Source organism: Physella acuta, unplaced genomic scaffold, assembly GCF_028476545.2.
Source record: "Physella acuta isolate Inbredline_101_S28 unplaced genomic scaffold, ASM2847654v3 ptg000253l, whole genome shotgun sequence".
NCBI lineage: Eukaryota > Metazoa > Mollusca > Gastropoda > Physidae > Physella > Physella acuta.
Window position 1 is genome coordinate 1 of NW_026731772.1, and position 22,073 is coordinate 22,073.

The window sequence follows — 22,073 nt, forward strand, 5'->3', positions numbered from 1 at the left end:
AATTCTAAGCCATTTTCGAGAGCCCAAGACACTGCTACTATTATTAGCGATTACTAAAGATTCAGGCTAGCAATAAATTTCTTTCCACTTTGGTGTGATGGTTATTTAAAACTATATTTTAAAAGATGCAAATCTTTTTCTATATGTACATTTTTAATCAACTTCCTCTACGAGAATAACCTACGTAGTATTGTTTACTTATAAAAATATTGTTAAACTGCAGATTTTAGAAATGGTGTATTCAAAAAATTATTTGCTTGTCGCGTAGACTATCGTGATGAAGTGGGTAGTAAATCCCCCTTCTCAGATCTGACGATACGTTGGGCACGTGAAGTAGAACCCAACTATTTCTGTAACCTCGACATATAACTAGATTGCGTGGTCAGCATTATAACTAGCATAACTTAATACCTCATAGGACGGCGTGGTCGGATGGTAGGGCATGCTTATGCTAACCCGAAAACCTCCAGTTTGAACCTGGGTTCGAGTTTGTAGAACCCCCCCTGAGTCCACCCAGTCGTGTTGGGTACCTGTCTCACGCAGGGAAGGTAGAGGCGGCTGTGCTTAATGCTGACCATACTATTGTTCATATTCCGAGGTCACTAAAACAAGGAAACTCCACTTTTTTTTTAAAAGTTTAATTGCCTCAACAGAACTCATCATATCTTGTTTTGGCATGTGATTTGGGGGGGGGGGGGGGGTTGGGTAAGGAGCAATAAAAAATCATCAATACAGCAAATTATTGCTATTAGAATTAAAAGTGCTAGCGCCGAAGGATATTCTGTAAGGATATGATTTTTAGTTATGGCTGTGGCTGGGGTTATTGCTGGAGTTAGGATCCGGGTATCTATAAACATTAAGTCCCCCCCCACCCCTCACCCACTAGCATGATGATGTAGCTAGACTGGCATACACTAGCTGTGAGGCAACTGGCTCGGGCGCAAAAGAACGGTGCTGCGCCGAAGCATACCGGAAATCCCCGATCAAGTGTCCTTCGTCTTGGTGCGCAGTTTCAGGCTTAAAACTTCATTTTTTGGAGATTAGCCGTGATCGTTGCTCTCGACAGCCAAGACGTGCAGATCTACGAACAAGGCAGCACGTTTGTTTCTATAGAGTTGTCGCTGGATGCACTAGACTGGGAACTTAATCCTGCGCCGGATTAATCGTGATTAGTCGTGATTAGCAGCACCGTCGTGCAGACAATGCATTTGTTGAATAGTTGTCCAAAGCTGAGCTGCCTATAAACACCAGTCTTTTTTATGGTGACGCGTGGGCTCAGTGTGACTCTGATCAATTGTGTGACTTCCTGATCAACTGTTGTCTGACTCTCGTAAAGTGATTTAATGTTTTGTGACTCTGTGATTGATTTTAGTGTGGCTCTGAACGTTTATGTGAATTTTTTTCAACCTTTTTCTGACTCTCATAGTGTGATGAAATGTTTTATGTCTATCTGATCAATTTTGTGACTCTCTCGTTAACTGATGTGTGACTCTCTCATTAAATGGTGTGTGACTCTCTAATTTAGTGTTGTCAGCTTTTTATCAAGTGCTACCTGACTTTCTGTTCATCTATAATACAAAGCCATCGTGCAACTATCATGCATCTATCATGCAACTATCAAAGCAGCTATCCTGCAACTATCGTGCAACTACTATGCAACTCACTTAATGAGATCTTCTTTTTTAATTGATTACCCAGGTGAATCGTAGCGTCAGTTAAATTATTATTGCACATAAGTAGTCCCAAGAAGTCTAAAGTAATCCCAAGTTATCTTCTATAATAGACGGACTATATTTCTAGCTTCAGTGTGTACAAAAGTGTTGAAAAACTGCATAGTATAATAAAATTCCATTAATTCGAAGCTGTAACTTGAAATTAATTACGGACTTAATTAATTAATTTTCTACGTGACTGCCAGTCCATCCACTTGGATGTTATATGCCACCATAAACATATACAGCAAATGTCATTTGTATTTTCTGGGCCTATTAAATAAATAAAACATTCCGTCCCTTTTTATTTATTCGCGCTTAGTTAATCTTCTGTCAAGCTAACACTTCTTAAATCTTCACCTTAATTATCACCTTAGAATTTAGAAATACCTTTCTCTTAAAACTACTTTCTACAACAATTAACGTTATTTAAATCCACACAACCCATATATTTGTTGAAGATTGCGCCCCTTTTCACACATCAATTTCCGCCGCAGTAGGTTATGTCCCTTGTATGAGCCGACACATCAGCTTGTAGTACAAGGGAGAGTGTTTGTACGGCTGTCAGGCGGCTAATGGGAAGTAACTCTGCTCCTCGTAACTCGTTTGTCTTATGAGAATGAGATCACAAAGTGGCCGGAGATGGTTACAAATTAAAAGTTCAATGACCGGTGCGTGCCTTTGGGAGGAGGATACTGGACAGGGTTGGAAGTTTGTCAAACACAACATGAGTTTGTATGTCCATCAGCGCGACGTGTTAAAGACTTAAGAGTCAAAAACAAATTGATTAAAAATATATTTTTTCTTAACTGGATATGTACGATATCTCTCGCTCTCTCCACCCCCCCCCCCCCTTGCCTCTCTCTCTCTCTCTCTCTCTCACTCTCACACTCTCTCTCTCTCTCTCTCTCTATATATATATATATATATATATATATATATATATATACCCTATATACAGTTGTGTCGCTAGGTCGGGTGTCACACTGTGTGTCACCTCATAGTGTCAACCTCCCACCCCCCAAAAGAAAAAAAAATATATCATGCTATAGATATAGATGTATATAGTTGCAATTGGTGTCACACCCCACCCTCCTCACGTTTTGCATAATGGTGTTTATGTGTGCGAACAGTACACTATTCCACCTTTTATTTCATATGGAAAAATGCATCTTTTTCATAGTACCTTTTTACATTTGGTGTCACCTTTTCCCCGTTCGTTGATTGACAGCATTTATTGAAAATACTTCGACAAATGGACTTAAAAATAATTATTTGAACTGTAAAAAACATTTTTCTTCTATACAATTTGCAGTTTTGCCTTGGTGTTATGCCTAAATGATGTCACCCGGTGCGGTCCACACCCTCGCCCCAGCCCAGAGGCGTAGCGACCCTTCCCGGCGCCCGGGGACATACTTTCAATTTGGCGCCCCCCTCGGGAGCAAATTTTCGATTTGCACCCCCCCCTCGAACTTTTCATTTGCACCCCCCCCCCCCCCCTCAAACTTTCGATTTGCACCCCCCCCCCTCGAACTTTTCATTTGCACCCCCCCTCAAACTTTCGATTTGCACCCCCCCCCCTCGAACTTTTCATTTGCACCCCCCCTCAAACTTTCAATTTGGCGCCCCCCCTAAGGTCGGCGCCCGGGGACATATGTCCCCCCCCCGCCCCCCCCCTCGCTACGCCTCTGCCCCAGCCTCGTGACGCCTCTGCCTATATATATATATATATATATATATATATATATATATATATATATATATATATATATATATATATATATATATATATATATATATATATATATATATATATATATATATATATATATATATATATATATATGTGTGTGTGTGTGTGTAGGCCTATATGTGTGTGTGTGTATATATATTTAAAGTAGAGTAGGTGGATATTTTCTAAGAACCAACCTATATGATATTTAAAAAGTATGCATACAGTACAAGCCTCTATCTATGTTGTACGCATGTGTGGAGGCTGACGAATGAAGAACAGTACCTCACTGTACATGGAGACAAAAGTAGAATTTTACTTATAAAATACCGACAGAGATAGCGGCTGGATGAGACGTTTACCTTAAGTCAAGTTTGACTCGACTAACAAGTCAAGGTATCTGTTTTAGGTACTTGTTTTGACATGGTTTTGACGTACGGGTTGAAACACGCAGTTAACGAAATAAAATACATACTGCTCTCCCTTTGGCGAAGAGTGAAAGTTATTAATAGTGTGTGCGATATGTGTGTGTGTGTGGGGGGGGGGGGGGATGGGGGTGTTTATGTGATATATTTTTGTAGGAATTCTTTTAGGCTATGGTCATGTTGACTTTGTAGAAAAATGTTTTATAAAAATGCGTGTACTTTCATTTTTTTTTTCTTTTCTTAATTCAATTGTACACTCATCTTGAGGCTCAACTCGCCTGCAATTCTAGAAGTGTTTTTGTCCAAAGTAGACAATCATTCGAGTAATTTTGAATGCCATGACATACAGCTAAAATAACCAAAGATATGGCAGGTATACGTTAAATACTAAGTTGTTTATTGATTTCATTCATATTTTTTGTAAATGTCGACTAGTTTCTCTAACGGATATCGATATTTTCAGTTAGATTGTTGAACATAGTAGTTTCAGACATTTGCTACAACTAAATGACTTGTTTATGTTGTGAATGTTGTTTTTTAAAGAGATGTTCTTGGCTACCATATATATTTGTAGATGTTTGGCTACCGTATAGTGTGGGGATCTATAAGGCTACAATATAAATGTGTAGATGTTTGACAACCGCATAATGTGGGGTTGTATAAGGCTACCCTATAGATGTGTGGTTATATGTGGCCAACTACGTATTCTAGGGTGTTGTGTGGTCTACTGTCTCTCAAAGGTGTTTATTGTGTGTGTATTGTGTGTGGCTACCATAATTTGTGTGGCTATGTGTGTGGCTATGTGTGTGTGGCTATGTGTGTGGCTGTGTGTGTAGCTTTGTGCGTGTGTGTGTGTGTGTGTGTGTGTGGCTATCATCTTGTGTGCAGGTGGTTAGCGTCGTGTGTGGCTATCATCATTTTTGTGACGATGTGTGTGGTTATCATTAAGTGCGTGTATTAGTAGCGTGTAGTTGAGTGGCGATGTGTGTGTGTAGCCATTGTAGACTGGTTTAAACCGCGTATTTTGTCATGAGAACTACTGAAAGCTGTCCTGATAGCTGTCATAATAGCTGTCCTTCTGCTGTCCAGGTATCATCATCTGAACACACCTGCCCTTTGTGGAAAATAAACGTCTGCTATTCTTCAGTTTGACTGTGGGATTCCTCACAAATCTCCGACGACTATTAGTTAAAGTCAGACATGACTGTGACTCTTTGTTTAGACACACAACGCAATGTACACAGACTCACGTTTTGTATTCAAGAAAACATAAACAGAATAAGACCGCACACGGTTGGATTTATGCAGAGCGAATCACCCAATGGAGTTTTAATTGCGAGCTATTGTAGAATTATATATACAGAACAGATTAAAATGAGTTGAACAATTAATACACAACATCCCATTACTTTTCGTTCTTGGTTTTTATAGCCCGTCTCTTTCGATTACTCTAGTCATTAACTTTACAAGAACTCACGTTTGTGTTGATGAATTAGGTAAATACAAATACATTTTCACCCTTAACTGTCACTAGGCCAGGTGAAGCAGAACTTATCTGTTTCTGTGACCTCGGTATGTCAACGGGTTGTGTGATCTGTAAGTCTGGCAGCGAGGGGAGCTGGGTGGACTCAGAACGTCCTATGTACACGACGCCCCCCCCCAGGATGTCCTATGTACACGACGCCCTTCCCCCATGATGTCCTACGTACACGACGCCCCCCCCCCCCAGGATGTCCTATGTACACGACGACCCCCCCCACCCCCAGGATGTCTTATGTTCTCGATCTGAAGATCTGAACCCTCACCCCCCCCCCATGATGTCCTATGTACACGACGACCCCCCCCCCCCCACCCCCAGGATGTCTTATGTTCTCGGTGTGAAGATCTGAACAAGAGTTACCGCAAACAGAACGAAATACAAGCTTTAAATAAATTAAATACAATGTTTCTACTATTTCTAATTAATTAATTAATTAATCAATCATCTACTCTATTTCTTGCAGGCGTGAAGGAGACAGCCTTTCTTTACGCCATCTCGTCTGCGGGGCTAGTGCACGAGATTTCCCGAGCATGCGCACAAGGCCGTCTAGACAGGTGCTCGTGCGACGAGTCGGAGCAACTGGAGAACACGAAGACATGGCTGTGGGGCGGATGTGGTGACAACATCCGGTTCGGGTCAAAGTTCACCAACAAGTTTCTGAAGCGCGCGAAAGGCTTTGAGAAGGACATCCGGGCTAGGGTGGATGAACACAACAGCCGGGCAGGCATCAAGGTGAGGCTCGGCTTGATTAGTTTGATTGGTTAATTACAGGTCATTAGTGAATGCGGGGGGTGTCTTATATTCGTTAGACAATACCGAAATATATCATACCGGTTATTAACCCCCATCCCAAACAATATTTAAAAATTAATAAATTCACATCAATAGATTTTCGACTTTGAGATACATACGTTTATATAATTTTTTAGATTATTTTCGTAAAACGTTACAATAGGGGTTGAACATGAGTTGCTTTGAATTTCGAGTATTTTACGTCTGATTTTTTTTGGACGCTTCTGAACTTAAATATAAATTTAATGGCATTTCAAGATTGTTAACGGTTAGAGCATTCAATTTGAAAAGAGTTATTTTTCCTGTGCACATGCACGGATTGTATGGTCCCCAGTCTAGAGTCAGGTACCCTCCAAACCTAATGAAGACAAGGACGCTGAATTCATTCGTTCTGAACCCTCCAGAGCTGCGTGGACTTTCTGCTGATTATCGAGTAGAAGTCAAACTCGAGACTAGTATTAGCAATCCATTGCTCTACTACTGCACTACACCCCCTCCACATATCACATTTTAAAAATGAATGTAATGAACCTGACAGTTATACCTACATTATATACAACGTAATCCGACCGAACGCGAATGTTGTTTATTAAGTTTTTATAATTCAAAATTTCAAATAAATACAATGTACTTTTACGTAATTAACGCATGTGAACCCAATAGAGTATTGTACTTTAGTAGCGTAGTGTACCAAACAAGACTTGAAACAAAATTACATGCAAGAAACTGAACTAAACAATTTTATCTACTTTTTTTTAGCGTTGCTAATGATGTCGATAAAGTTGATTACATTCTATAATTATGCGATAATAGAGCCTTCAAGTACTAAAAATAACATCCTTGAAAGCGCAGGTTTCGCGTTTTTAATGAATTAAATTTTTTTGTTACAGCCTTGAAGATTGTTGTGGGTCTAGTATAGTTAGAAATATATGTGGATATTGTATGCGCAGTTTCAGTGTGTAGACTTGTTGTATGATACGTTTCAGTGTTTAAAGTTGTTTTTTAATATCGGTGTTGTGATTGTGTTAGTTGGTGGGTAGAGGGACTGTGTAGGGGAGCGAAGAGTTGTATTGGAGGATAGGTGTGCTGTGTTTGTTTGCAGCACTATCGTGTTGTGGTGTTGTACAGGGTTGGTGTGTAGCACTGCTGTGCAGAAATGGTGTGTAGAATTGGTGTGTACATTTCGTGTGTGGCATTCGTGTGTAGCATTTACTCTTAGCTTTGGTGTGTAAAGCTGGTGTTTAGGATTGGGGTTTATCATCGCTGTGTAGCATTGGTGTGCATGATTGATATGTAGGATTGTTATGTAGTTTTGGTCTGCATCATTGGTGTGTAGCTTTGGTGTGTAGTATGGGTGTGGTGGATTGATGTGTAAAAGATAACCTGATACATAGAACTAGGTCTAGAATTTCTAACACATCCGATTGTTATTGATTCGGATTAAGTTAAATTTAAAATAAGATTTATATTAAGACTGTCTTACACAAATAACTAATGCAATTGATATCGCGTATCTTTCGTATGGGAAATATACTGTGTTATATTTAGACAGCTAACACGCTAAACCAGGGGTCTCCAAACTACGGCCCGCGGGCCGGATGCGGCCCGCGATGTCCTCTCATCCGGCCCGCGGAGATCTTTTTGTCCACTGAAAAAACGTTTGTTGGTGATGGCTGAGGAACTTTGCCCAGAAAAATCAAAGACATGCCTGGAAGAAACTGGCCCCCGAACTGAAATTTGATAGTTAATGCGGCCCTCGGACTGAAAAGTTTGGAGACCCCTGCGCTAAACAAATGAATAGCTATAATTAGTATAATCAGCTCATATAAATTTATGTGTAGAGAGTAGGTAAGGAGTTTCATACCAGCACATTCCAATCTTTTCTTTATTTACATTTCAAATTTAAAGCTTTCTAAATTTAGTAACACATCGTATTTGATCGCCAATGTAAATATTTGATTCACACACAGATCATATGACCAAATACCCACGGAGATGAAAAACTTGTTGTATATAAATAAACTCGACTTAGAAACCCAGAGAGTTCGTTAATGGCTAACAAAGCTGGCTTCTATTCTGGGAGTACAGGGTTCTGATTTCTATCTATTAGTGGCTACAGCCTACTTACTAGATTAGGAAGGGGGGGGGGGGGTTGCAAAGATATATATATATATATATATATATATATATATATATATATATATATATATATATATATATATATATATATATATATATATATTGAGGAATGTGCCTAAGGTGAAAGATATAATATCTGGTATACTATGCTTTTAACGGTGTCTTTAGGTCTAAGACTGTCTTTTATCCTAAGAATGTTGTTTATCACAAAGACCTATGGTCGGCGCCCGGGGCGGCCGCCCCCTCGCTCTACCCTAGCCACGTCTCTTTCTTAGAATATTCCTGCTGTATTGAGACTCCTATTGACGTTTACGTAATTAATGTATCCAAGCACATGTTCTGAAGTGACATTAAATGATGACGTCATCATCATTTTTAAAGCAATCGAATACGTGCAGGTCACACACGATAAAATTCTAATTATTTTTGAAAAATAAATGTCGAACAAAGTAAAGAAACAACATTTACTGAAGGGAGGCGGGACAATAAGGGTGACCGGAAACATGCGCAATGGAAAACTGCGCACAAAAAAGTGCGTAATGGCATACATCTTAAATCGAGTATTTATAGACGTTAACAAAGAATAACCACATGTATATTGTATCATAGTAAATCATTTTTTCACGGAATACGACAAGATTAAAGTGTATTAGTATAATTTTTGCATTTGCGCATTGTTCTGTTTGCGCAGTTTACCGTTTGCGCATAATATAAAAACAAAAAAAAAACGTGTGCGTAAAGCCGCAAAGAAAGCCTAGCCCATTTGATGTACGCTATTTTATTAGCTTTTTATTCACGAATATTATTGTGTATGTAGTTGTCGGAGTGGTCGGGTGGGTAAGCGTAAAGTTGCTTACCCGAAAGTCTCGAGTTCGGGCAGATGAGGCTAGTCAGCTAGGGACAGCAACCCATCTAGGGGAGTAAACTCCGCCAAAATAAAATCAGGAGTGGAGCCCCTTAGGCGATAGGATTACCAACTCTGGTTTCCTTTTGGTAGCTCCTGCGACACTGCTGATGTCAAACTGTACAGGTAACGTCCTGTCCCGTGGGTCCATCAGCTGTGTGGAGAGGGGGGGGGGTCAGATACATGGGCAAAATCTGGCTCTTCTCAACTTACTGCCCAGGCTATGTGCTTGGATTTCCAATGCGCAATCATCCAATGTTCTATTCTAAAATTATTTAAAGTTGACGGCTATAGATCTTTACGTATGAAAGATGGCCTAACGCCATTATGTTCAACAATTGGCCATTCGTTGTTATGGACAGTTAGAGGCCATTTTTTAAAAATTGGCCGTTCATCGTTAAATGTTGGAAAAGGCCATCCATTATTAGGTCCAACAAAGTGTTATCCATCTTTACGCGCCATAAATGGCCATCTATATTAAAGTACATGAATTAACCATCCATCTTTATCTGTTTTCATTTAATGTTGTCTCTCCTCAATGTGCACTTGTTCACTTTGCTAAAGCAAGAAATAAAAAAAAATCCAAACTTTGCGGTAGACCTTTGCGATTTATTAAATCACCGCAAACAACCTGAACGTCACCGCACAAACTGCAATCTTCAGCTCTTGCAGCTAAGCAAATACACCAGTAGGTTTATCAAATAAATCCCTTATTACCCCAGCACGAATAAGTTTTCTTTGGCCCGCCGGCCCACCGTTGGCCCGCCGGCCCATCAATGGAGCCAGTTTATTTCAACCGCGGCGCCAACGAGAATAGGAGCCCTTTCGCCCGGGTCGCACTGCGCTCAAATAAAGCCTTTTTGCCCGTGCAACTTATTCCTGAGAAGTTCCCTGCCTAGCGGATTAAATTTGGATAATCTCTTTAGAGAAGGTGGAATTCCGATTAAACGGAATTTAATAGGAGGACAAAGCACGCGGGCGGCACAATAGCGAGGTGGGTGGGGTTGTGTAGGCCCGTGTTTTGCTATCATATACGACCAGGATATTTTTTTTAAACGGACGTTTTGTCCGATCTTTTAAAGTCGGTTATTTGTTGATAAATGAATATGAATAGGTGGGGATTGATGTTTTTTCCCACGTTTTCTTTAACTTGCTTTCTCTGTTTGTGTGTTTGTTTGTCTTTCCAATCAAATCTTGCGATCGAAATTTCTGGCACTTCCCAGTTAGCTAGCGCGCTGAAATTTTCAGGGAAGCTTTCTTTTGGATGACCATTGAATATTCAATTGTTATTATTACTAAATTGATCAATGGAAACATTTTATTGAGCATTTTAGACCGCTATATAATCTATATATATAATTCTCCTCTGCTAGCCATTAGAAAAAAAACCAGCGACGCGTACCTCGCGCGCAGTGAAGCGAACGATCACATGTCGCCACAGGCTTAGGGGCAGAGAATTTAGCTTGAACCGAGTTTAAACTTACAGGAGGTAGGCCAGTTTGGGGGAGACGATATGGTCGAGTGGTTGGGCACACGATTGCTATCCCACTCGACACGGGTTCAAATCTATGTGTTCTAGTCAGTAACGTATTCAAACAACATGTTTTTTACGAGTTGTCTTTTTACGAGTTGTCTTTTTACGAGTTGTCTTCGTTTACCCAAAAAAAAAGTGAAAAGATAAAATCGATAGCAAGATTTTAATGCAAACAAACAGACAAAGACTAAAAAGTAGAAAATAATAATCATTAAAAAAGTTTTAAAAAACCCACGTTTTCTGATTGAACTAAAAAGTAGAAAATAAATACTATACATACAATAATGCAAGCGATCACTCTACTATAAGCTATCAAAAACGTGGGGCGCCGTGATTTTCTTACAGTTTCTAATACTGTTGACTCTCTACAAGCTCCCTAATAAAAGTCAATAGTATTATCTAATCAATAGTAATATAACTTTTACTTCGGCGACCCACGTTTTTGATAGCTTATAGTAGAGTGATCGCTTGCATTATTGTATGTATAGTATTTATTTTCTACTTTTTAGTTCAATCAGAAAACGTGGGTTTTTTAAAACTTTTTTAATGATTATTATTTTTTCTTCCGAGGCTGTAGGTCTTGAAATATTTCTATCCGGTTTAGCTAGCTGCTATTCGTGTGTTATGAGTTGTTTGCTCTTAAACCGAGTAAGACAAGTCCAAATCAGGAATCTGACATTCGTTATCGTCAATTACCATAATATGTAATTCAGTCAGATTACCGAGGTAGATGTGAAGAGTTGAGAGGGATGAGGAGGCGGTGTGGCCTAGCGATCGAGCGTCCTAATTAGAAAGTTTGAGCTTGAATACGGGTTCAAGTCAGTAAAACGTCCCTGAATCCACCCAGCTCTGATGGATACCTAACTTACGTTTGGGAAAGTAAAGGCGGCTGGGCATAGTGCTGACGACTCTATCTCTTCATAGTGTGAAATAGGTCTAGGACATACAATCAGGCGCGCCTCTTCATCACAACCCCACTGCAAACAAAGCCAGACGCCTGATATGGCAGGTGAAGTAGAGTTCACTTGTTTCATTAAACTCGGCGTGTAAAGGGATAGTGTGATCTTGTTACTTATTGTTACTTCCCTTTTATTCTGTATCTCTTAGTGATGTCCCTTGAATGTCGAGTCGCTACTGTGTAGTCGTGTTGTTGCTGTTACACTGTCACTGAGTTTGTTATGAATGGGTCGTTACTGTGTATGAATAATAACGTGTTGAAGCTAACTTGATTGCCCTTATTTTTTACACTTTTATTTGATACTTAAAGAAATTAAAAAAAAGATGCTGGTTTCTTGATTTCGAATATAAATTTCCACTAGATAAACGATAATTATAGAAGGAAGAAAATTAAAAGCCCCTTTTAAAAAAATTATGACAATCCCCTAATGCTGCACTAAAACTCTGGAATCCCACCCCGAAAAACTGAACATCCTCAAACCTCACCCCGAACCTCCACTCTAAAACCTCATCCTAAAGCCTCAACCCGTAACCCACGCTCAAATTCCACCCTGCAACCCTACCATAACCCCAGTTTTAAACCCCACCCTCAAACCCTATCCCTGAACCACGGCATAGAACCACCTTGCTTATAATTTACCTTTCCATTTCCCCCAGATCGTCCGTGAACTGGTGAACAAGACCTGCAAGTGCCACGGCCTGTCCGGATCCTGCACGGTGGAGACTTGCTGGCAGCAACTGGCGCCCTTCAAGGAGGTGGGGCGGGTGCTCAAAAACAAGTACGAGAAGTCTGTCCGCGTCATCGGCACCACCAACGACGCCACCACTGACCAGACGCAGCTCATGAAACAGCGCCCTCACGCCCCCGAGACGCAGCTCATGAAGCAGCGCCCCCACCCTCCGGAAACCTCCCAGCAGAACCTCAGCGTCCCCGTGGGGCTGACGGAGCTAATCCACATCGACGACTCCCCGGATTTCTGCAAGGCTAGCCGGTACTCCCCGGGGACGTACGGGCGTCTGTGCAACAAGGGACAGAACTGCGGGTCAATCTGCTGTGGGCGGGGACATAATGTACAGAAACGTATGTACAAGCGGCCGTGTAAGTGTGAGGTGATATGGTGCTGTAGCCTCAAGTGTAAGGAGTGTGTGGAGGAGGAGGATGTGTACCTCTGTAAGTGATGTGACCTGATCACGTGACTCTACCCCGCGTGACCTCTGACCCTACACACTAGCTCTGGTTGATATTTGAAAGTCATATCACAAAAACATTGAGCAACGTATGTGGAAACTCGCCTTAAGACAACACATTGGGATATGTCACTTGCTATGCTTATCAACACACCTCGATGGATTTAAACTGGAACTCGTGTGTAAAGGTTTATAGTTTTTATTTGATATTTATCCAGACTGTGAAATAAAAACTGTGAAATAATAAAAAAATAAAGACTACATGGAATTTATCTTCAGAAAACAAAGAATCATTGTCGGATCACGTGGATAAATATGGATCCATCACACACACACGTCATGCTTTCTCAAACTATTGGGATAAATAGGTGCTCCGTGGTCTTTGTTTCGCCTATCTGTCACTCAACTTGGTTCAACCAAGCAGGATTAAGTGCTCACCTTTGTGAGTCAAGCTATCTCACGTGCGGTTCTTGGGTATGGCCTTGAGACTGCTGGACACAAATACTGTAACAACGAGTGACCTTGCACTGAACTTGTTAAACTGCCAAAACTCAATACTTGACTTCGATACTAAAGTGTCTATTTTTAAAAAAAATCGGCTAGCATAGACTGTCATATTATGCAACGGTGACATCGGATTATGAACTTTAACACTTGATGTCGTAAACTTTGACAAATGTTGTCACAGATTGCAACTTCTCAATCTGTAAAACTGACGCATGCGCATTAAACAACTGCTGATATATTTACGTCAACAAATGCTCCACAAGAAACTAACAGAAAACTATGTCTACAAGTGTGACTACCTCAGAAAGCAACAAGCCGTACCACGGATGTTTCGTGCACTGCATTTTTTTGTCTGTATAAAGAGGAAAAATGTGAAATTTAAAATATCCAATAATCATTTCTGTTAAGGATCCTATGGTTATATCTTTATGCATATTTATTTAAACTGATTTTCTGTCGTGTTTTGTTTTTTAAATTATTTTAGAATTGCAAAGTTGATGATGTATTGTAAGTATTTGGTATTTTAGTCAAAATTTGATATAGTCGGGATGTGTGGGCTACCGAGTTCAAAGTAGCCTGAATGTTGTATGTAGTGGCTACCATGATTTACTGTAGCCATAGTTTATATGTGGTGGCTACCCGATTTAACAGTAGCCGAAGGGTATATGTGGTGGCTACCCATGTAATAGGACATATTGGACTGTAGTGGGCACCAACCGTTTGATTTAGTGGCTATCGACATTACTGGTATGGTAGGGTCTATTTTCTACCAAGTTTGGGGATTTACTAGCTACTTTGGGATCTGTTATGATCTAGTGACTATCAACTAATTACGAACAGAAGGGTAGCCACTTCATAAGTTCTCAGAAACGAAATCTTTTGTTTCTGAATAATTTAAATAGGAACAATAACTATCTCGCAAATTATATTCCTAGGCTTGTTATCTTTATTATGTATCATAAGTCAATGTATGTTTTATAGAGGGAAAAATTATGGTAGATTCCTGATTCATATGGGTAGTTTTATGACAAAATTCTCTTGAATATTGCTGTATGTAGATTAAATTTCAATACACGCATTTTTTGACAAACATAATTATGCTTGGTTTGTTTGTTTTATTTAGATTTTAAATTATAGAGAACATTGAATTAACATTAAAGTCAAACATGTTTTAAAATGTAGTATCATTGTTTGGCTTATCATTGTAATGACTGGTAGCTCTAGAGGGATCGAATCCTTAAGCGAAGTAAGAGTTAATGTGGTTACATTTTTAAAGATATTATTACGCAACCAGACTCATATTCTTGAAAAAGAATTCACCGATAAACTTGTAACAAATGAAGCTCAAAATTTGTAACAAATCAAGCTCATAAATTTGTAACTAATCAAGCTCAAAACTTGTTACAAATCAAGCGCTAAATTTGTAATAAATCAAGCTCAAAGTTTGGAACAAAGTACGCTCAAAATCTGTAATAAAATCAAGCTAAAACTGGTTGCATATCCAGAACAAAAGGGTAGCAAATCAAAAACAAAACAAATTCACACAATAAAGTCTCAATTTCCAAGTACTTAAATTACTGTAAATTTAAACTAAAGTAGTGTATCAAGTACTTCTATAGGAGCATTTATAATCCTCCAAAGGCTTAGAAAGTAAAGGTGGTACTATGTTTCAAAAACACTTATTGTAAATGTTTATATTAACCAAATTTTGTCGACACACATTCCCGACATAATGATGCGCATGTTTACTTTACATACTGCCTAGCCAATGTCTTGTTTTTGTTGTCTTGTACCTGTCTCGTAACATCTGTCTTATTAACGCTTGTTCCTGTCTTGTTATTTGTCTTGCTCCTTGTCTTATTTCTGTATTGTGATGTTTCTGTCTCTTTACTTTCTTGTTACTGTCGTGGTCTGTGTCTTGTTTGTAGTGTTGTTCCATATCGGGTACCTGTCTTGTATCTGTCTTGTTCCTGTCTTGTCATGTTTCCTAACCTCGTACCCTTCTAAACATCTGTCTCTGACGATCTATGTTCATGTTATTGTGATGATGTCATTTAGTTGTGATTATGTCATGTGGTTGTGATGATGTGCGATATGTCACTGTACCATCTGCCGTGAGAGGCGAATGATAAGGAAAGCATCTATAACGTCGTGACATTGTAACCTACTTTCTACCCCAACTCGCCACGCCATCACACATCATCACAATATGTCACACCGCAAAGCAACTCAACAATCATCTAGTGTGAGACAACTTTCGCCAGTCCCACTAACTTTCGTAGCTCCAACAAAATCATCGTCCTGTTAACAGTGATTTAAAAGCGAAATTTCAAATTACGACAAAATTTTTTTTTTTTTACCGGCGTGGAGTTAGTTCATCGTAACAAAAGTCATAAAACCTATTTACCTCCCCCCACTTCCACATGTGACGCCATTTTTAGATGACCCTTTCCACCCCCCCCCCTCCCCAAAACTATGTGAGACTAAACACAGTTCTTACATCTAAGAACACGTAAACTTGTAAACAAACAACTCTAAGAACTGATAGTAAAGAAAAAAAAAACAGTTAAGGGGAGGTCAGTCTAATTTTGGAGCAAAGTTTATTTCAAAAGAATTACCTCCCTAAAAAAGCCCCTTTTAAAAATACATATAATGATTACGCATGCACGATTAAGCGCATCCATACTTAGTTGTTTCTTATTTTTTATTTTTCTATTTTATTTTTAACTTAGAACCTTCTAATTCTAAATGAGCATATTTAAAACATAGAAATAATTTTTTTTTAAATTAATTAGTAACTTTTAATTTAACGCGAACTGTTTCCAGAGATTTTTATAATCATGCTTTTAGAAACTTCTTTTCTTCAACTGACCAGGGACTTAAACTTAATTAAATGTCTTAGTTATAATTATAATATAAAGCCTTAGGTAATCATAAAATGTGTTTTCCATTGCGCTGACTTAATTTTTTTCCAAATATTAAATCTCAACGTTATAAACATCAGCCATGTAGCAATGAATACGTGACTGCCCCCACCCCCTGCCCTACCACCCCTGACACCTATAGACCAGTCACCCATATAGACACGTGGCTCATATCTGAATAAAATCTGAAATATTTCTATAAAAGGGGGACAACTCACGTAGCGGTATTTGTTTACACGAAGAGAGTTACGTGCTCCTGACCAACATTCCTACAAACCCCGTAACACCGGGCCTGTAAACGAAAGTTGCGTTTTATTTAAGAAAGTGGAGGAGGAAGGGGCCAGGATAAGATAACCACGATATGCAACGCTGATTATGTCCCCATAAGTAAACTTGATTATCTCCCGTAAAGAAGCTATCGGTTGATTTAAAAAGGGAGGTAAACAGCTATTTGAACTTTGAACCCGCATGTACAATTTGCCAAGAGTCATAGAGTTTACAACTACAGCTAGTACTTACCTTTACAGCCATATAGCAAGTACTAACCTTCAAATCCACGGCTAGTACTAACCTTCAGAGCCACAGCTATTGCTGACCTTCACAGCCACAGCTAGTACGTATCTATACAGCTACACTGCTAACACCATCTTCCTCAGCCATACATCTATAGCTAGAACTAATTTACAAAGCCATACACCAAGTATAACCCTACACAGCAATACATTATATCACTTACCATACACAGCCATACAGCTAGTACTCACCCACACAGCCATACAGCTAGTACTCTACCCAGATTCTAGTACACTTTTTATTATTTTTTGAACTCGCTACGTCTAATTTATTTTAAAACGTTTTTATTCTCTCTGATCACTGTCTGTCTACCACACTGCACAAAGACTAGTACAAAACATCTACACAAACAGTCCAAGAAAGCCTAGCAAACCTACGGCTAACTCAAATGTTTCGTCAGGTATCTGCTAATGTCACTAAGCACTTTTTCATTTTTTAAGTTTTGTTCCTTTTAAATCTTATTTTAAATTTTCACTAGGGCCTACATATTTTTAGAATCTTTTTCAAATAGTTTTTAACATGTTATCGAGTTTAAAAAAAAATAAAAACCTGTGTTGGTTTGCGATTAGAATCTAGTTGTTTTATTTAAAAACAGTTAAAAATAAACCGGGAGTGATCTCCCCTAAACTTTCTCGAATATTCTAGTATAACACTACGAGGGATGGCAACTCGGGACATAGACAATATTTTTAATCCATTTTTAATTACTTAAACTTTTTATAATAGAATAGAATCTCATAAAAAAAAAAGAATTGCACACCAAGTGAACGCCAAATAAAATGTGTTTAATAGAGCGGGATATTATTAGTACTTTATAAATTCACATGCGTTTTTGAGAAATCGTAAATAGCGTAAATTACTACTTCCGATAGACGGAAATTACTCAAAATTTGATAGAAGGCAGAGAATTAGAACTTTTACTTACATGTTAAATTTCATTTATCTATCTGAAATAGTACTCAAGTTATAGGCTTTTGAGAAATTCAAAGTAGAAAACGTTAGACGTCCGGTTATCGGAAGTCGATCAAAAGTTGAAACGGATCTACGATTTTGATATAATACTTATATTAGAAATTTCATCAACCTAGCTGTAACGGTACTCAAGTTATCGTGTTTACGCACACACACACACAGACACACATATCCACAAAAATACGGACAAGATTGCAAAACTTTGTTTTTCCGACTCAGGGAGCCCTAAAACGTCAAGATTTACAAAAATCTCGATTTTTTTTTTTTGCACGATTACAAGACTTTCTCTATACTTCGTATATACGAGAAAGTAAAAAAAAAGAGGGAATTCGTTTCTAAATGCCAAGAATATTGCTCCGAAGGTCATGTTACAGTAAATGACCTCTAAAGGTAAAGGATAAAAAAGATGTGTTTAATTGCACGTATTATTTTACATGAAGTATATATACAGTACGGCGGTGATACTTTGGAAGCGTATGGAAGTTGTATGTAATTAGAAGTATGAGAGCTATATGGTAGCAGTATGGTAGCAGTATGGTAGCAGTATGGTAGCAGTATGGTAGAAGTATGGTAGAAGTATGGTAACAGTATTGTAGAAGTATGGTAGCAGTATGGTGAAGCTGTGCAGGAGCTGTATCTGTTTTATCCTGGCTCCACGGGAGCTGTATCAGACTGAGTTTCTTTCAGGCATCTCTTCGGGGGATGCCTGAAAAAAACTCTTCCAAACAACAAAACAAAAAAAAACAACAATTAATTCAACAGTTTACACATAGATAAAAAAAACTCAGGCATAATAAAATGTGTAGGCCTACAAATAGCTCTAAAATTCTAAAACGATGTCCAATTTTTTAAACTTTTAATTAAGTTGCTAATACATCAGTAATCATTGCTTTTGGTTTAAATATAAAATAAGGTACACTGCTCATGTTATACAGGACAACTAAAACATTTTAGTTACATATAACTATTCTGCGGATAAATGTTGTTATGTGGTGCCTAGTATCAAATTTTTATGTAGATCTCAGCGAAAGATGCAACTAATTTAAATACTATTTATTCACCACATGTCGTGAAAGGAACTAAAATATAATTGATAAACAAATTAAACATTAATATTGATAATTAAACACCAATGTTGATAATTAAACATCAATATTTACAATTAAACACCAATATTTTGATAATTAAACAACAATATTGATAACTAAACAACAATATTGATAATTACACACGAACGTTGATAATTAAACAACAATATTGATAATTAAACACCTATGTTGATAATTAAACACCCATGTTGACAACTAAACACTAACGTTGATAATTAAACACCAATGTTTATAATTAAACATCAATGTTGATAGTTTTTATTGAAGCACGACCCGTATCTCTACAGCTGTTAGATAAAAATGATAATGATGATGATAATTTTGATGATAGATAACAAGTCGAGTTGATTGCAGAAACACAACATCAAGTTTTTAAGCCGATTCATTTTGTTTCGGTGTTTGTCGGAAAAAAAGGTTTGGTCATCAATGAAAAAATATGTGAAGTACCTCTCAGACCAAGAGGTACATAAGGCAGGTGAAGTAGTGTTTATATGTATTTATTGACACGATAAATATGTCAGATTTAGTGGCATAGCTGTTTTGTGATAAAACAGTAAAACACAAGTGTGACTTTGACGCATGCATTGAAACATCGTATTAATTGTAAGTCTTTGCTAACAGTCTGTGATGAGTCTAATTTTAACTCTAGGATTGCGTCCCCTAACGATGTCTAACTTTAAATCTAGGATTACGTCCCCTATACATGACTACGGATTAGTTACAGCTTCACAAATCTTGATTAAAACACACTTTATATACACGGCTACACAAATTAAAAAAAAACACTTCAAAATTGTTCTAGCTACTTTGAAGTCGATAAATTGAAAAGATGGCAAATATTTTCTGGTTACATCATTTTGTAACCTTGGAAACACGGTCAAACTGTTTAGCCTACACAACGTTGAAAAACAAATGCACACTTTTGAAGTTGACAAAGTGATTCCATTATAACTTATAGTTATTTTTGAAGAGACCAGAAATTCAAACGTCGCAAAAACCAGGTTGAAGGTGGAATCAGGTTGCAGAGTAAGAAGTTTTCGGTAATTTATAGACTTAGGGTGAGCAAAACAATCTTCCGTGGCGCAGTTTAATGGCCGCTTTGTGATTCAAAACAATCAATGTTTGAACAAATCTAAACACAAGAAAATGACACGTTCTTTCTACCCATACAAAAAAGAATAAAAGTTTGACGAAAACATGGTATTAAAAAAAATAGGTCGGCCTTCGTCTAGGGGTATTATTATTTTAACCCCTATCCCCTCACAATCCTTAAAGCGTTACGACGGAAAGAAAAGAAATATTTGCATAATAATTATTCAAAACATTGAGGCGAGACGCTGAAATTAGCACGAAGAAAAATTATAGAAAGAAAACAGTCAACATTAGAACAAAGGTAAACCAATGTCATCCTTCTTGCTGCTTGTGCTTCAGCTTAGCAATGACATCGACACGCTTAATTGGGTACAATTATTTTACAGCGAGAAAATGTATGCATCGTAGACGCCAAAAGACAATAATTAATACTGTTGTTTAATGAATTGATCGTTCTGAAACGCCACGCAAAGGCAGGGTATTTATTTATTAAATCGTACAGGATGAAGAATAATGAAGATGTATAGATGTTATCCAGTTGAAATCACTCAGCCGTATTATGAATTCAGTCGTGCGCGGATGTCTTGCTCTCTGGATATTGTCAATAATCATCAAAGATAAAACTAATTATTTAAGCTAGGTTTAAGCCACGTCAACAAATAATTAACTTAATTAGTGAAGCGTTAAAAGTGTTGACTTGAAGTCATTCTGACATCGACTTTTTTCAGTTAAATTTTTGTAATTATTTTCTTTGTGTGTTAACCTGCTAACTACATTTGGCGTAAGTTGATGCTAAGGTTGGAGTTAGTTGTGTTGTGTACTACTAACTACGTTTGACGTGGTTTTTTGGCTAAAGTTGGTGTTAGTTGTGTGGTAACCTACTAACTATATTTGGCGTAGGTTGAGGTTAAGATTTGTGTTACTAGCTACACTTGGTGTAGTTTGTGGCTAAGGTTGAGGTTAGTTGTGTGGTGCTTGAGTTAGGCTTATGCTCAACATCATTCTGGTTTAGATTTATAGTGGATTAGGTAACATTTATATAAAAAGAAAGACAGTTTGTCTGAAAGATTGAAACAAATGAATACGTGGGAACTTAAGTTTTGGTAGTGAGACTTGGGTGGTAGGGAAACACATTGTAGAGAAAAAAATATGAAACCTTAGATTAAGATTGTATTGGGGTACAGATGTCATGTGTAGTTAATCTATACCGGGTTTAAGTCAGTATAACGTCTCGGAGTCTACCCAGCTTTGATGAGTACCTAACTAAATTTGCGGAAAGTAAAGGCGGCTTGGCGTAGTGCTGGCAACACTATCCCTTCACATGCCGAGGTTACAGAAACAGTGGAACTCTTCTTCACTTGCCCCGTGGACCGACACTTTGAAAAGTTATACTATAGAAGGCTGATTTAAAACCAAACCTGTAATTACACACTGTTTTCAAACAGTAAAAGTCTAAAAATAATTTTTAAAAAATTAAATTATTGAATTATAGGATAGGATTGCAAACAACACCGACAAATTAAATTCATTCTTATTCGAATTAGACTGAGAATAATACAAGACAAACATAACAGCATGTAGGCCAATATTACACAATTATAGTTTAACAGACTATTATATTTAAGCAGAATTAGATAAATGAAGTTTGTAACCTTAAAAGAGACTTAGATTTTTATTGGAATTATAATTTTAACAAGTAGTAGTTGTGTAACAATTATGATAATGTTTATGCATAGTTTACATAATATACAAGTCGTTAACATTATATCACACATGTCACATGTGCGCAAGTGTTACTGTTTTCGTTGTCTATCAATACTATTTTTAGACTTGCATGATGCATTAATTTTGTCAGCAACTTGATCTCAAAAGATCATTTGATGTTTATTTCAGTTTTGTGCTTCTCTAGGTTTATTCCAAATCTACCGTGTTTCAAAGAACAGGACAAAATAAAAAATAAAAAAAATTCGCCG

At 37.9% G+C, this 22,073-nt stretch overlaps 1 protein-coding gene across 1 annotated transcript; it reads left to right on the top strand.

Moving 5' to 3' along the window:
* Positions 1-5,872: 5,872 nt before the first annotated feature.
* On the top strand, positions 5,873-14,529 carry LOC131938620 (protein Wnt-9a-like; the record flags this gene model as incomplete). The annotated part of the gene is made up of 2 exons (XM_059296724.1): positions 5,873-6,141; positions 12,393-14,529. Coding segments are annotated over 2 exons (791 nt in total), but the record flags the coding sequence as incomplete, so codon positions are not given.
* Positions 14,530-22,073: the final 7,544 nt, after the last annotated feature.